The 16,577-nt window shown below is 39.7% G+C and overlaps 1 protein-coding gene and 1 long non-coding RNA gene across 4 annotated transcripts; both read left to right on the top strand.

Annotated features, from left to right (window-relative positions):
• Window positions 1–1,685: 1,685 nt before the first annotated feature.
• On the top strand, window positions 1,686–9,629 carry LOC133709160 (TMV resistance protein N-like). Of its 2 annotated transcripts, XM_062134800.1 has the most exons (7): window positions 1,686–2,366; window positions 2,605–3,709; window positions 3,845–4,126; window positions 4,229–5,632; window positions 5,747–6,601; window positions 6,683–6,809; window positions 9,306–9,629. In XM_062134800.1, the coding sequence occupies exons 1-5, from the start codon at window positions 1,879–1,881 to the stop codon at window positions 6,515–6,517; spliced, it is 4,050 nt and encodes a 1,349-aa protein (XP_061990784.1). In that variant the 5' UTR covers window positions 1,686–1,878; the 3' UTR covers window positions 6,518–6,601; window positions 6,683–6,809; window positions 9,306–9,629. The 2 variants fall into 2 exon arrangements, with proteins under 2 accessions (XP_061990784.1, XP_061990783.1); XM_062134799.1 differs by lacking the exon at window positions 9,306–9,629 and having other exon boundaries at window positions 6,683–6,958.
• Window positions 9,630–13,561: 3,932 nt separating this feature from the next.
• On the top strand, window positions 13,562–16,577 carry LOC133709167 (uncharacterized). Of its 2 annotated transcripts, XR_009846163.1 has the most exons (7): window positions 13,562–13,594; window positions 13,924–14,012; window positions 14,914–14,990; window positions 15,079–15,163; window positions 15,467–15,571; window positions 16,252–16,314; window positions 16,497–16,577. It is a non-coding gene; the product is annotated as an uncharacterized LOC133709167 (long non-coding RNA). The 2 variants fall into 2 exon arrangements; XR_009846162.1 differs by lacking the exon at window positions 13,562–13,594 and having other exon boundaries at window positions 13,608–14,012.

Below are 16,577 nucleotides of genomic sequence, written 5' to 3'. Positions count from 1 at the left end.
AAGTAGAAGTAGAATGTTGGATTTGTTTTTAGGAAGTCACACATACAAAAGGAAATGTATCAAGTGTAAAAAGAAGGAATCCAACATCAGACTCGGAAGGTATGGGTTCTGCTTAATTATAAACAATATTATACATACCCGTAAGCAACAGACATGCAGACAACACTGCTGTCATTTTTTGAAGTCTGCAAGTTCTAGAATGAACTTGTATATATGTATATTATATATATTATTTGCATTCAAGAAAGTATTCAAGATGCACTTGCTGTTGTTGTCATCATGCCTGATGTTGTGGCTATTACTTCCCTGACTTCTGCCTCATGCAAGTCTAACAATGGGAAGAAGCTGGGCAGTTATCTGAAAACGTGATTGGTGGCGGAGTCTTTCTCGATATTGTTACATTCAATGGTGATTTGGATGCTTTATGCAAGGAAGGGAAGCAGTAGACACTTAATTAGTTTTGTGGAAGAAACGATTGATGGAGGTAAAGCCTGATACTTGCACTATTACTTACTGTTGTTTAGTCCTTTAGTTTATGGTATGTACCATATAGGTCAATGTGGACAAGCCCCAAGGTTGTTTTATGAAATGGTAGGTCATGGATATTTTTTTGATGCCATGACAATGCTTTTGGATACTCTCCAAAACAAGGATAGCAGCAGAGACTCCAAAACATTCGAGGCAACAATTCAATAGGGTATACAGTATGGAGTTGAGCACATCTTACAGTATGCTGATTGATAAATATTGTCTGAATGAGAAAGTGGACAAGGGAATGAGGTCTTTATTTTACTGATAGTTAAGGGTTATGTCCTTGATATTGCTTGTTCTCAATCATTTGTGTAGTCTTGACTCTTGAATCTGATGGTAATGTTTTTTTTTTTTTTTTTTTTGACTTTGTCAAGGGGAACCCAAAGGCTTTCTAGGCCCAAGATAAACCCCTTCGGCGCATGTGAAATGCTCCAACTATGCATTGCAGCACAGTGCCTGGCCACTTTGACAGCTTCGGGATTCGAACCTAGGTTGGGGAGCACACCCAACTAGGCAAGGATCTCTAGGCCACTTGCAGTGGTTAATTTAATGGTAATGTTAATCAGCACTATAATTTATATACTCTTATTTATTAATTAGCCTCTGTAAGATAAAGATGAGAACAGATAAAATACACCTAAGACAAAGGTCTTGCAAACCTTATCATGTTCTGTAGTGATTGGTATGATATATTGGGATCATTTGATTTCTGCATAAGACATTTTTTCAGTTGGGTTCAGAACACTTTTGCTGTCATAAAGGACTAACACTCATATTAGCTTGTTAATTTTATTTGGTAACTAATTCTCTCTTGTTCAGTGGGTGCAGCATTTGTGCATATTGTTGGGTGTAAAGTCCACTAATGTTACTTTACAATTTGAAATGGTATTAATTTCAAACCTTAACCAACACTTACCAAGCATTAAACAAGCATGAAAATTGCTTGATGTCAGGATATGATTTAAATACCTTTATCTTTCAGTTTGTTATACCAAATGGTCAAAACCAAATGGTCAAAAGTGGTGTGAGTGTGAGACTGGATTAAAGTCATTAAACAATGGGGAGTTTTTTTTTTTTTTTTTTTGGCAAGAAAACAATGGGGAGTTGGGGGACTGGACAGTGTGGGCTCATTGGCTATTCTACTTTCGGATGGGTGGACATTGTTTAATTCAATGGTTCTACTTTGGCTTTGTGATTGTGGAAACGCGTGGGAAACATTACGAGGAAACTTCCTCGGCACCTTTGCTTTGCTTTGTTAGTGATTTGAGAATCCAATGAACTCTGCCTCTTTCTTCTTCAAAGTCCAGAAACTCTTTCCTTGTCTCTCTTGTTATATCACAGCTTTCAATGGTGATCATTGAAGAAGCCTCTTCTTCTTCCACCCGTCCATGGAAATACCATGTCTTTTTGAGTTTTAGAGGTGAGGATACACGCTACAATTTCACAGACCATTTGTACAACGCTTTGCGTCGGGAGGGAATCATCACCTTTATGGATGATCAGCTCAGAAGAGGAGAAGAAATATCAACAGAACTTCTCCAAGCAATTGATCAGTCAAGGATTTCAATCATTGTCTTCTCTAAAAACTATGCATCCTCCAAGTGGTGCTTGGAAGAACTTGTCAAGATCCTCGACTGCAAGAAATCAAATCAACAAGAGGTTCGACCAGTTTTCTACAAAGTCAATCCCTCGGATATACGAAATCACAGAGGTAGCTTTGGGGAGGCACTTGCTAATCATGAATGCAAATTCAAAGATCACCCGGACAAGGTCCGGAAATGGAAGAATGCTCTTGAAGAAGCGGCAAATTTATCAGGGTGGCCTCTCTTGGATGAGTACGTTTCTATTTGATCACCTGTTTTAAATTCCCGTTAGCATTCAAGAGCCATACTAATCCCTTTATATATCACCAAGTTATACCAATTACTATATCACCAAGTTATTTGGTTCTGGGGTAAACCGATACACTAATTGAACTTCTACATCATAAAATATATTTTATTTTATCTGTGACTGTAAATGTGAATGTGTGTTTGTATTCTTGATTAAATGCGCTTTATTTTAAATGTTCAGGCATTGTTCTGAATCCAGTGTTATTCATGAAATTGTTGAAGAGATTTCAGAGCAAGTGATAAGCAGTACATATTTGGATGTGGCTAAGTACCCAGTAGGAATAAAACCTCGGGTGCAACAGATCCGTAACCTTTTAGGTGTCGGGGGAAGAGATGTTCGTATGGTAGGGATATGGGGGCCCGGTGGAATAGGCAAGACAACAATTGCCAAAGCTGTCTATAACTCAATTGCTCATAAATTTGATGGGAGTTGTTTTTTGGAAAATGTTAGAGAAAATTCAATGGGTGCCAAAGGTTTTGTCAAACTACAAAAGAAACTTCTTTGTGAGATTCTAAAGGGAACAAAATTGAAGGTGACCAATGTAGCAAGAGGAATCACTATGATTAAGGAAAGGTTGCAATACAAAAGTGTTCTCTTAGTTCTTGATGATGTGAATGACATGGATCAAATAGATAACTTAGCTGGTCAATGTAGTTGGTTTGGAATGGGTAGTAGAATCATCATAACAACAAGGGATAAACAATTGCTGAGGCATCATAATGTTAATAATTTAATATACGAGGTCCAGAATTTGGATCATCATGAAGCTCTCGAGCTATTAAGTATGAATGCCTTTAAAAGAAGTCGACCTTTGGATGCTTATGCAGAACTCACAGAACATGCAATACGCTATGCTCAAGGCCTTCCGTTAGCTTTGACTGTTTTAGGTTCTTCTCTATGCAATGAAACTGTAGAGCTGTGGGAAGCTGTATTAGATGGTTTCAAAAGCAGCAAAATTCAAGATGTTTTAAAAATAAGTTACAACGGATTGGATCACATATTGAAGGAAGCTTTTCTTGACATTGCATGTTTCTTTAAAGGTGAAGGTAGAGCACACGTGATAGAAATATTAGAAGCTTGTGGTTGCAAACATGCTAAGTTTGTTATCAATGTGCTGGTAGAAAAGGCCCTCATTAGAATTACATACCATGATTCCATTTGGATGCATGACTTGGTAGAAAAAATGGGTAGAGATATAGTTCATGAATTGTCACCCAATGACCCTGGAAACCGAAGCAGGTTGTGGTTTCATGAAGATGTTTACCGTGTTCTAACAGAGAATATTGTAAGTACATATTTTAATTCACCTCAACTTTAATTATTTTTTTGTTAAAATTCTAAAACCTAAGTAGAATATGAAATTTAATTATTTGAGAAAGAGTTTGGTGTGTTAATACTATATATTGCATTTTCATACTAGGGAACAACCAATGTTATAGGCATCAAGGTGCAGCTGCCTGAAGATTCAGATGTGATATGTTTTTGTGGTACCACTTTCTCCAACATGCGAAATCTTAGACTTCTCATACACCGTGCTGGACGCTATTCTGGAGTTGTTGATAGTCTGCCAAATAGCATAAGGGTAGTTGATTGGCCTGATTGTCCCCTACAATTTTTGCCATCCCATTCAATACCAAAACAACTTGCTATAATCAATATGCCTAGGAGTACTCGCATCACAGTATTAGGAGATGGATACAAGGTATGTTTTTTTTTGGACACTCATGTTTATCTCTAGCTTATCATCTGTTCCTTCCTTTCCATTATTATTTTTTATCTAATTTTCTTCTACTCTGTCTTCCAGGATCCGATAAATCTCACATCAATAAATTTAAGTGGTTGTCAATACCTAACAAAAGTGTCAGACTTATCAAAAATCCCACACTTACGAAGTTTGAATCTAGCTGGCTGTGAAAATTTAGTTGAAGTGCATTCTTCTGTTGGATTCCTCGATAAACTTGACTGTTTGAATCTTTGGGACTGCCCTCGGCTTGAGACTTTTCCAACAGAAGTTAGTTGGAAATCCATGAGGAATCTTTACCTTGGCTGTTGTGAAAGGCTTGAGAATTTCATAAACATTGTGCACAAGATGGAGTCCATTAAACAATTGGATCTAGGTGGAAGTGGCATAACAGAACTGCACTCCTGGATTGGATGTCGCACTTCCTTGACCGAATTGAAGTTGTGTCAAACTCCGATCAAACAACTGCCTTCAACGATTGAAAATCTTACTTCTTTAACATATTTGGAGCTGTCTAAAACTCCCATCAGAGAATTGCCTTCATCGATTGGATGTCTCACTTCCTTGACGGAATTGAAGGCGAATGGAAGTCTCATCGAAGTACTGCCTTCATCAATTGGGAATCTCACTTCTTTAGAAAGATTGGACTTGTCTGAAACTCCCATCATAGAATTGCCTTCATCAATTGGGGATCTCACTTCCTTGGAGGAATTGGACGTGTCTGAAACTCTCATTGAAGAATTGCCTTCATCAATTGGGGATCTGACTTCTTTGAAGCGATTGAACCTGTCTAAAACTCCTATCAGAGAATTGCCTTCATCAATTGGGGATCTCATTGGGCTTCAATATTTAAATCTAAAAGGATGTGCAAACCATACAAATATGCCGCACAGTGTTTACGGAGGGCTCCAGCATCTGGAAAAACTAGACCTCTCTTGGTGCCCAAAACTGGTAACATTTCCAAGTAGGGGGAGCGCTTTGGTTTCATCAAGTGCAGAATCTCTTCCTTTGATGCTTCCATCTAATTCAAACAATGGGCATGATCATCATCCTGGTTCATTATTGTTTCCCCAGCTACAGTCGCTTTATTTTGAAGGATGCCAATTATCAGTGGTCTCTGATTTCCTAACAAATCTTGATTGTGTGTCCACATTACGGAGTCTTAATCTATCAGGAAGCAGTTTTGATAGTCTTCCGGCATGCATCAGCAAATTTCATGAGTTGTATGCGCTTGATTTGAGTGGTTGCAAGAGGCTTCAAGACATTTCCGAACTTCCACCAAATATACGAGTTATAAACCTGGATGATTGCGTATCGTTGGAAAGATTTTCAAAATTGTCAAATATACTGGAACAGAAAGACACTCCGGGACGTCTTCACATTATGAATTTGTCTAATTGCAATAGACTGATGGATAATCTTGGCATGGACGTGGTGTCGAAGATGGCAAAAGCATTACCGTATCAGGTTTTCCATCTCTCTCTCCCTCTCTCTCCACACACACACACATATATATAATTTTCTTTTTCTCCTCTACAATTTTGACTAGTAATAGTTAACACAACCATATGCATCTTGCAGCTGGTGCATGCCGGCTTAGATCAGCATTTGAAGTGCTGGAACTTTATGCTTCCAAGCCTCCCGGAAATTGAAGTTCCAAAGTGGTTTGATAGGGGTGAGGTGGACACAAGTGTGCTTCCTGGTCATGGAACTCTTGGTATATGTGAAATTTTGATAGAAATCCCTAGGAATCTGAAGGCTGAGAGAATAGGATTGGTTGTCTGTGTTGTTTTTGAACTGATCCAAGATTTTTCTGGTGGTTATAATAGTTGCTCTGTGAGGGTTCTGATTGATAAAAAGTATTATGACATTAGTGTCAACTACATTGAATCAAAAGCGACAGAGTCATCTGCTCGGGATCATGTATGTGTGTGTCTGACATGTATTGATTTCAAGGAGCCACCTCTAGATCCTGTGGTTAGAGTGTTCTTTGATATGGTTCCCCCCCGTGGCAAAGGGTTGCTCCTAAAAAGTTTCGGGGTCCACCTGGCTAATATGAAAGATGATCATGTAAGAGGTGAAGACTTGACACGAGAAGGATATAGGCAGAGCAATGCTAGCATTTCTGACCAGGTGGCTTTGGACACAGAAGGGGCAGCTGTAGCATCATTAGTATCAGATGGCAGCAATTCCGGTGAAGTACATGACGATCATCATGATGGGGAACAAGAACAACAACGAGAACAGGAACCTCATCTTCCAACAAAAAGATTTGAAGACCTGGCAAGACAAACAAATACAGGCAGAGCAATGTTACCTTTTTTGAGGTGCTTTGGAATTACCTGCTTATGACAAGGTTCAGCTAGCTCTAGTATCATCAACAAGTACCGATCGAGGCCTTGAAGTACGCTATGATCATTAATACTTGGATTTCAGGTATTAATATTCCATGCACATAAACTTGTCCTGTTGTGATAATTTTTCACTGACCTGCTTTTTCTGCATTGTCTTATTTAGAAGAAGATTTTCTTTTGCCAAAGTCGAACTCGAAAGATGGCAGTTGATGGTGAGAGGGGCAGAAGCACCAATTAATCTGGACTCATGTGATGGTCAAATCTCGATCAATCCACACAAACAAGGCTGGGTTTGTTCTTCAATTTCAATTTGTGTTTGCTCATTGGTTTTGTTTGCTGGCTTTTAGTGCGCTCTGTATTACAAGTGAGACTGATATAATGCTATATATGTTCAAACACTGGAATCATATGTCTATCCTTCCTGACATTATTAAACTCAGATGATTTGTATAACATATAATTTTAATATCACTAACTAAAGCAGGGAAACTACCTAAAATACCACTCCAAAAGAATGTCCAGCAAAGGCACTTTAGAAATACCTAAGGTACTTTAGAATGTGTGAATGTGCACTTCACCCGTTGAAAAAATAATGTCCAGCAAACATTCGTAACAGATTTGGAACATGATTCTTTTATTAAAGACAGTTTGAAGTGTGCACATTTCATACATTACACTGAGCAAAAAAGTAGAAACATGCAATGGGGGGCAGCTCTCACGGAAGCAGCAAATTTGTCGCCGTGATTTCCAATTGCATTTTTATAATATTTTTTTTTGCTTTACTTTTCTCGCATATATCTGTCCTTTTTTGTTTATTAGTGGATTTTTTTTCACAGTGTAGCTTATATTTCTGAGCTGTATTGATAAAGATTGGGAAAACTCTGGTAATATAAGATTGAAGATGTTGAAATATGAAGATTGAGAACCAAAAATGAATGAACTTTTTTGAGAATAAATGGATTGAGAATTGCAACTTACTTGTTTATGAGTGGAAACTCAATTGTCTTACTCACTAATTGACTTGCTAACAGTTGTTGGAAAGTAGAGCAAAATTAGCATCTTGTATAGCTGTTAACATTTAACACATTCACTCTATATCATCACATTGATTCTATATTATTAGACATTAATAGGGCTAGAATAGCTTTCTTGTTTTGTATCCTAGAATCAAGCTGTATTATTGTATATATGTGCTACAGATCAATAGAGCAATCATCTCTCCAGCAAATCTGTCTTTGTTGTTTTACATGGTATCAGAGCAGGACTCACAATCCTGACTCTTCTCTAGCCTTCCTAGCAACAAATTCACAAAAGCCATAATCACCATGGCTGGTGATAACGTCCTATTACCACCACCCAATTCCAGCAAGTCAAATAATCCAACATCTGATATCTCACATCCATTCTTCACTCACCATTCAGATCATCCTGGATTGGTCTTAGTCTCCAAACCATTGAATGGAGACAATTACACAGGTTGGAAGAGGGCTATGACAATGGCTCTCAATTCTAAAAACAAGCTCGGTTTTGTGAATGGTTCAATCAAAGTTCCATCACCCGAAGCTGACCCAGAAGGATATGCAACCTGGTCAAGATGCAATGACATGGTCCATTCATGGATCGTTAACACAGTCAGTTCTGAAATTGCTGACAGTGCCATCTACTATCCTACAGCTCATGAGGTATGGGAAGATCTAAGTGAGCGTTTTTCACAAGGCAATGCACCTCGCATATTTGAAATTCTGCGAGACATCGCTTCACTCAGGCAAGAACAGCAATCAGTTTCTGCATACTACACGAAACTGAAAAGTTTATGGGACGAATTGGCATCCTATTCAGAAGCATCACAAGGAGCACAGGCAGATCAACAAAAGCTCATGCAATTCTTGATGGGATTAAATGAGACTTACAGTGCAACCCGCGGTCAAATCCTCTTGATGAATCCCCTTCCAAGTGTCAGACAAGCATATGCTGCAGTTGCACAAGAAGAAAAACAACGTTTCGTTGCAGCGGCGGAGTCCAGTTCAATCACCGCCGCCATGGCTATCCTGAGTGGCGGCCGGCTGAACCAGATCGGCAGCAGAGGAGGTTGTGGTGACCGACCGAATCTTCAAACCGGTCGAGATGCCGAACGCGGCTTCACCGCGCGTTTTGGTTCAGGTCGAGGAAGGGGAAGGCCGCACTGTACCTATTGTGGTAATCCAGGACATTGGGTCCAAACATGTTTTCACCTAATTGGTTTTCCTCCAGGTCATCCCAAAGCAAAGCAAGGATCGGGAAATTTCCCCAAGAAGCACATTGCCACACCAGTCGCGCCCTCTCCTTCTGCTAATCAGGTTCATGCCACAGGCATCGTAGAAGAGGAGAATGGATCAGCAATTACTTTATCTGAGGCCCAATTCAAACAGTTTTTAGCTGCTCTCCAACAAGCCCAAAAGCCCAATCCAAATACTGACTCGAGTTCTAAGGCAAATGCAGTAACGCAGCCAGGTTTGTCTAGAGTCGCTTCCCGCAATTGGATAATTGATAGTGGGGCGACAGATCATATTACTTCGTGCTCTAAATTATTGAATAAAAATAAAAATTGTGCATTACCACCTGTTTTGCTACCTAGTGGAGAAAAAGTGCATATTGAAGCCACAAGTTCTTTGCCTCTGAGTACCGTATATTATCTACATAATGTGCTGTTTGTGCCGAAGTTCAAAGTTGATTTAATGTCGGTTAGCCGCTTGACAAGAGGTCTGAATTGTTCAGTAACATTCTATCCTTATTGGTGTGTTTTGCAGGATCTGGCTACGAAGAGGACGATTGGTTTGGGTAAAGAACGTGATGGGCTATACTATTTGGTGGCACTAGCGATGGAACGAACCAGGCCTTCCATTACCACTCCTTCCAGATCATCTGCAACCTTGTCCTTTCCTCCACCAATCTTTGGCATAATCGCTTGGGTCATGTCTCCTCTCCATGTTTAAGTCACATAGCAAAAAATTTCTTGCATTTTTCCATTCAGCCAAATAATACTTGCCCTGTGTGTCCTTTGGCTAAGCAGAGTCGATTACCATTCAGTTCTAGTTCTATTTCTTCTACAAGACCATTTGAAATAATTCATTGTGATATTTGGGGTCGTTATCGCCACCCTTCTCTTTCTGGTGTTTTTTATTTCCTTACCATTGTGGATGATTTCACCCGATTTACTTGGGTTTTCTTAATGCGGCACAAAGATGAAACACAACCACTTTTGAAGCGTTTTTTTGCTCACATTCTCACTCAATTTGACTCTCGCATTAAAACTTTCCAAAGTGACAATGGTAGTGAATTTATTTCACTTAGCTCTTTTTTTTTCAAGATAATGGCGTTATTTTCCAACATTCTTGTGTTTACACACCTCAACAAAATGGGGTTGTGGAGCGCAAGCATCGCCATATTATCCAGGTGGCTCGTGCTTTAAAATTTCAGGCTCATCTTCCTCCACAATTTTGGGGGGAGTGTGTTCTCACAGCCGTCCACATAATCAATCGATTGCCCTCTCCCATCCTTTCTTACAAAACTCCTTTCGAGTTTCTTTACTCAAAACCACATTCTTTTTCTCATCTTCGGGTTTTTGGATGCTTAGCTTATGCCACAAATGTGCACCCTACTCATAAATTTGACACCCGAGCAATTTCTTCCATTTTCATTGGTTACCCGTGTTTGGACCCAAAATGAGCATTTTGGTTTGACAAAGTGTGTCTTGGAGAAATTGAGCCAATATCAGTGGCTCACATATATATTTTCGATAAGTTCGAAATATATATATATTTAGAGGCAGAAAAGAGACTGTTGACCAGCTGCAACAAAATTGGAGCCAAACAACCCGGTGGGCCAAAAAGCCTTCAAACTGTTTAACTTAACGACTAAAAAAGTTTTTACCAGTCGAGATGTTAGATTTCATGAAGATGTGTTTCCTTATGCCTCCACTCAGCCCACTCTTCCTTCTGCCCCGTTGGCCCATGACCTAGGCCCAATTCCACTTCTCCCTAATTCCATAGACACCGATCTTGACTTCCAGGTCCCTCCCACGCGTCCTTCTTCTTCTCATCCTGCCATAGACGCCAATCTTGGCGCTTCCTCTTTACCGCCTCCGCCTCCGTCTCCTCCTCCTCCCATCCGTCATTATTCCCGACGACCCAAGCCTCCTGCCCCACCGCCCCTTGTCCCACCTCCTTCGTCCTTCTCCACCCCTGTTCCTACCCCCCTGTCGTCCTCGGTGCCAGGATGGTCTCCATCCCCACCATCTTCTCCGTCTCCTCCTCCCTCACCTCCACCCACAGCTATTTCCGACCCGCCTCCTCCCGGCCCACCACCGCTCCGTCACTCCACCCGCTCCACTGCGCCGCCTGCTCGGTTCGCCGATATCGACTTCTCCAAGCCTAAATCCAATGCTTGCACTTACCAATCGCCCTCCTTCCCGCCAGGTCCTTCCAAAGGTACGCGGTATCCATTGGCAAATTATGTCTCTTATCATCGTTACACTCCTGCCTACTCCTCTTTTGTGGCTCAGCTCAGTGCCGTCTGTGAACCGACCTCTTATTCTGAGGCGGCTACTGTTCCGGAATGGAGGGATGCCATGCGTTCCGAATTGGAGGCCTTGCAGGCCAACGGTACCTGGACAGTTACCACGTTGCCCCCTGGGAAGATCCCTATTGGTTGTAGGTGGGTTTACAAGGTCAAGCACAAGTCTGATGGTTTGATTGAACGATACAAGGCCAGGTTGGTGGCCAAAGGCTTCACGCAATTAGCAGGTATTGACTATCAGGACACCTTCTCTCCTACTGCTAAAATTGTTACAGTCTGTTGTCTCCTTACTTTCGCTGCGTCTCGTGGTTGGTCCCTTTATCAACTTGATGTCAACAATGCCTTTCTCCATGGCAACCTGGATGAAGAAATTTATATGTCTCCACCGCCTGGGCTCCGGAGACAGGGGGAGGAGCATTTGGTTTGTCTGTTGCATAAATCCTTGTACGGTCTGAAACAGGCTTCAAGGCAGTGGTTTTCTAGATTTTCAGAAGTTATTCGGTCTGCTGGCTTTGTGCAATCTAGAGCAGACTACTCTCTTTTTACCAGGAGGCAAGCCAAGTCTTTTACAGTCTTATTGATATATGTTGATGATATATTAATTACTAGCAATGATCCTGTGAGTATAGCTGATGTCAAGAAATTTTTGCATAAAACATTCCGTTTGAAAGATCTTGGCAATTTAAAGTATTTTCTTGGCATTGAAGTGTCAGCATCTAAGAAAGGGATATTTATTTGTCAGTGCAAGTATGCGTTAGAAATTATAAAAGATGCAGGATTATTGGGTGCTGCTCCTGTTGACACACCCATGGAACGTGGATTAAAGTTGTCAGATAAGACTGAGTTACTCAAAGATCCAGAGAAGTATAGGCGTTTGGTTGGAAGCTAAGATTGATTTATCTCACAGTGTCAAGGCCGGATATTACATATCATGTTCATATATTAAGCAGGTTTATGCATCAGCCTCGAAAAGCTCATTGGAAAACAGCTTTGCGAGTGGTACGCTACCTCAAGTCAGCTCCTGGTCAAGGCTTGTTCTTTTCCTCAAATAGTGATCTTCGGCTACGAGCTTTTTGTGACTCAGATTGGGCAGGATGTCCACTTACAAGAAGGTCTACTACAGGGTATTGTGTGTTCCTAGGGCCTTCTTTAATTTCATGGAAGTCAAAACGTCAGAAAACAGTCTCTCTTTCTTCAGCTGAAGCAAAGTATCGTGTTATGACAGGAGCTTGCTGTGAATTAACTTGGCTACGTTATTTGCTTCAAGACTTGGGGATTTTACACCAGGAAACGACATTGCTCTATTGTGACAACAAGGCTGCTTTACATATAGCAGCAAATCCAGTGTTTCATGAACGTACAAGGCATATAGAAATGGATTGTCACTATATCCGGGATAAGATTCAAGATGGTTCAGTGGAGACACGATTTGTGAGTTTTGGAAATCAACTGGCTGATGTTCTAACTAAAGCTCTTGGCAAGGAGGACTTCGAACTTATGATTCGCAAGTTGGGTGTGCATGATATCCACTCTCCAACTTGAGGGGGAGTGTTGGAAAGTAGAGCAAAATTAGCATCTTGTATAGCTGTTAACATTTAACACATTCACTCTATATCATCACATTGATTCTATATTAGTAGACATTAATAGGGCTAGAATAGCTTTCTTGTTTTGTATCCTAGAATCAAGCTGTATTATTGTATATATGTGCTACAGATCAATAGAGCAATCATCTCTCCAGCAAATCTGTCTTTGTTGTTTTACAACAGTCCGAACAGATTTATCAGTTATTACAACTTGCAGTGTAACCATAGTTACTGACAACTAATTATAGACAGTAAGTCTAGTCATAGTTAAGCGTCCTATACTGTAACTCCTCCGCCCTTTCTAACCTTTAGGTAGAGGACCTAGCTGCAGGTTGTTGAAACTCAGAGTAGGGCAAGCTCTCAGTAAAGACATCTACAAGGTGCTCTGCAGTGGAAAGATGGAAATTAATTTCTGTAGCTCAGTTTGTGATATTTCTAACCTGCTTCCAAGTTCCTTGTGCTGCACTTAAGCATAGCCTGCTTTCATTCTGATTATGAGAAGCTTAGAAATCAGCAAATTAGAGTGGTAGAAAGGGGATCCCTTTCCTTGGATCTCCCAAGGCACATGAGGATTATTGAAAATTTAACCTCTGCGGCTTTGTTTGCTTAGGTAATACTGATTAGCCTCTTTACATGCACTCACCCGCGCAGCATAGGTTCGCACTCAACAATACTTTTTTTTTTTACTTTGTCAAGGGGAACCCAAAGGCTTCCTAGGCCCAAGATAAACCCCTTCGGCGCATGTGATCGAAATGCTCCAACTGTGCATTGCAGCACAGTGCCTAGCCACTTTGACAGCTTCGGGGTTTGAACCTAGGTTGGGGAGCACACCCAACAAGGCAAGAACCACTAGGCCACTTGCAGTGGTTGCACTCAACAGTACTTGAATAAGCATAATTGCTAGAAATTTAACCTCCGCGGCTTTGTTTGATTAGGTAATACTGATTAGCCTCTTTACATGCACTCACCCGCGCAGCATAGTTTCGCACTCAACAGTACTTGAATAAGCATAATTGCTAGGTTGAGTCTTTTGAAAAAGGTGACGTGTTATGAACCATGATTAACGGATGAACGTGGTTATTAAAACCAATGAACCATGATTATTGGAACCACCTTTTATTCTTCAAGCTGCCATTATAGGGTCCTGCCACTGTCTGAATCATCAGCGATTGTGCCTCTATTATAAAAGTTGCCATCACCATACTAATTTCTGCCTCTTTCTCTTCAATTTTGAGGATTTTAAGTTGTGTGGCTATCATTGCAGTTGTAATTCTATTCTACTTTTGCCGTTGTTTTCATGCAATAGAAGGGAGTGGATTTAGCTCTTTCCAATCTTCGATCTTTCGATAAAAGGTAATCATGAATCATCTGCTCTTCTCTTTTCAAATCTCATCTAGCAGATTTGATGCATCTATATTTAGTTGGTTAAGCCCTAATCATGTTTTATCTACCATCACATATGCTTAAACTTAAGCTTGATAGTAATGGTTTGGTTCAAGCTTGGCAAGGCATCATGATCCATGCTAGGCCATGTTGTGCGCCAAAAAATACCAGATTTCACATCCATAAGCTAATCAAGCATAAAAATATTGACCTGAAATCCTAAATTGTGATCAAGCAATGAAAAAAGAAAAAGAAAAAAAAAATGCAAGGGTTACCAATTGGTTTTCCCTTCGTGTTTGATGTTTGGGATGTTTGTTATTCTTTTCCCTTTATTCAGACTTTTTCTATGCAGTCCTTGATGTATGATTGATGAAATAGGCTAAAGTTAAACAGTCTTAGACACAAGGACAATATTTTGGCCAACTGGACACAATGGAAAGACTGAAATTTCTAAATTCAAATCATTGTGAAAGATGTTGCTTTTCCTTTTTCTTTTTTTTTTCACTTACGACCAGGCATTTCTGCTCTGTGAATTGTGAGCTCGAAAGCATTGATAGCCTCCCTCACACTACTGGCATATGAATTAGATATTCTTTAGTTTGTTTATGAATCAGATATGAAAAACATGTGATGCTAGATTTCCTTTGGATGGTATTTTTTTTTTTTTGGTCAAATTTGCATGGTTTTAGTCAGGAATTCATTTTCGGTGATACTGACAACGCTCAAGTCTGTTTGAGCTAACGAGCCAACTCATTTTGTGCACGTATAAAGAAATTGGAATTGTCAATGGACACTAATATTGCTATGTTGTAATGGAAATAAAACCTCTTTTTAGCAGAAGTGAATGGTACAACTATCAATTTTTTTGCAGGTCTTACTATAGTTTCTTCTTAACTCCAGTGATATGGCTATTGCATGTTTAGAGCTCTAGCATGCTTGCATAAACAGGTACTATCTTACTACAGTTGTGATACATCAATTGAATTCTCATGTAATCTTTGTAGAATCTGCTTTAATTTTTAATATGTGATTGCAGGGTGTGGTGCACAGAGATATTAAGCCCGGAAACTTCCTCTTCTCTCAGAAGCTAAGCAAAGGTTACCTGATTGATTTCAACCATGGTTAGGATCTTGATCTTGATAGTGCTGCCCTCTGCATATGAGATTTTTTTTTTGGTTGTTTAGCATTTCAGAAGCATATTTTTATAGCTCTTCTGTCTTTCTTGCTGCTATAAAGTAAATTCAAGTAATGATAGAGAAGGTCTGAGACTCTTTTAACATTTTGGAGGTGTAAAATTGAGCAGTCTTTGCTTTTGTAAGTACAAATGTTTTATGCAATGCAGATCAGGCACGGTTCATACTTTGTTATGTTGGTGAATATTAGGTAGTCTACTGGTCTTCGCTAATTCTGTCATTGTTTTTCAGTTTGGAGGCCTTTTAACTACTGGTATACTCGCATTCTCGGGGACGTTTTAAATTGCAAGACCAGGTATAGGTAGTCTACTGGTCTTCGCTAAATTGCAAGACCAGGTGTGAGTTCTTTCTTTTGTTGGATGTTATTGATGACTATAGTTGTTTTTGGTTTTTCATTATTCAAAAGATTGAAACTTTTTTTTTTTTGAATTACACTTACCTATGAGCTGTGGCTTTTGATATTCTGAAACAACAATAGCTTAGGGTACTGATATATACGTGATCTGTCAATTTGTTAGTCTATGGTTGGTGAATGGATTTTGGCAAGCAATGCATTACTACAGTTGGTGATTGCTTTTGTTTTTTTGGTTTTAGATGATATGCATTTCGTTTTTGTTTATAGTTTCTGTATGAATCGTCTTAGTTTCGTTTGATTTGGAATCTAACTGGAATATTTTCAACATTGCATTTGATTTTTGGTTATCATGAATCTTCACCGTGTTTTGATTTTTCAAGGGAAAATAGCGTTGATTTAGGAGATCAGATAATTAATTTGGCCTTTGGGGATAACTCCTCTGACCAAGTCATTTTGGTCTTTTGTGATGCATTAGCTGATACACTTGATAAACTAAATCCAATTTTGAGAGGATCATAGATCATTTTGCATTGCAGCTCCTCATGCTTCATCAAACTTTCATTTTTTCTGTTCATGTGGTTATTTAATTAGTCTCACTGTTTTTTTCTTTTTTTTTTTTGCTTGCCTTTCCTTTTTATCTAACAATTATAACTATTGACAGGTAGCAAGGTGAAAAGCTTACCTGCTGTGCGATGTCGTTTCCGCGTTGTTCCCCATGAGCGTGGTAAGGCTTAGGTTTTTTCTATTCTTGCCTCTGCACTTTCATATTTTTAGTTTTATCAAAGTTTCTTTTTTATCTCTTCAACCATTTGATATATATGTTTGCTGTGTGCCACATTCACATGTGGCCTGTGAATCAGTGCATATATATTTACTAACTAATATAATTTTGTGTATTGGTTGCAGGTGAGTGTTCTTGGAACTTCTGGACTGTACATGTCAGGATCATATGTTGAGCAAAAGACCTTAGCCACAGAGTTTCAGATG

Source organism: Rosa rugosa, chromosome 5, assembly GCF_958449725.1.
Source record: "Rosa rugosa chromosome 5, drRosRugo1.1, whole genome shotgun sequence".
NCBI lineage: Eukaryota > Viridiplantae > Streptophyta > Magnoliopsida > Rosales > Rosaceae > Rosa > Rosa rugosa.
Note: the sequence above shows the minus strand (reverse complement) of the source record. Positions and strands in the feature narration are given on the sequence as shown.

Excerpts from the sequence above, each read along its gene's own strand:
- LOC133709160 (XM_062134800.1), top strand. The coding sequence starts at position 1,879 with ATGGTGATCATTGAAGAAGCCTCTTCTTCTTCCACCCGTCCATGGAAA. Across the intron at positions 2,367-2,604 it reads GGGTGGCCTCTCTTGGATGA|GCATTGTTCTGAATCCAGTG; the intron begins GTACGTTTCTAT and ends TTAAATGTTCAG. Across the intron at positions 5,633-5,746 it reads CAAAAGCATTACCGTATCAG|CTGGTGCATGCCGGCTTAGA; the intron begins GTTTTCCATCTC and ends TGCATCTTGCAG.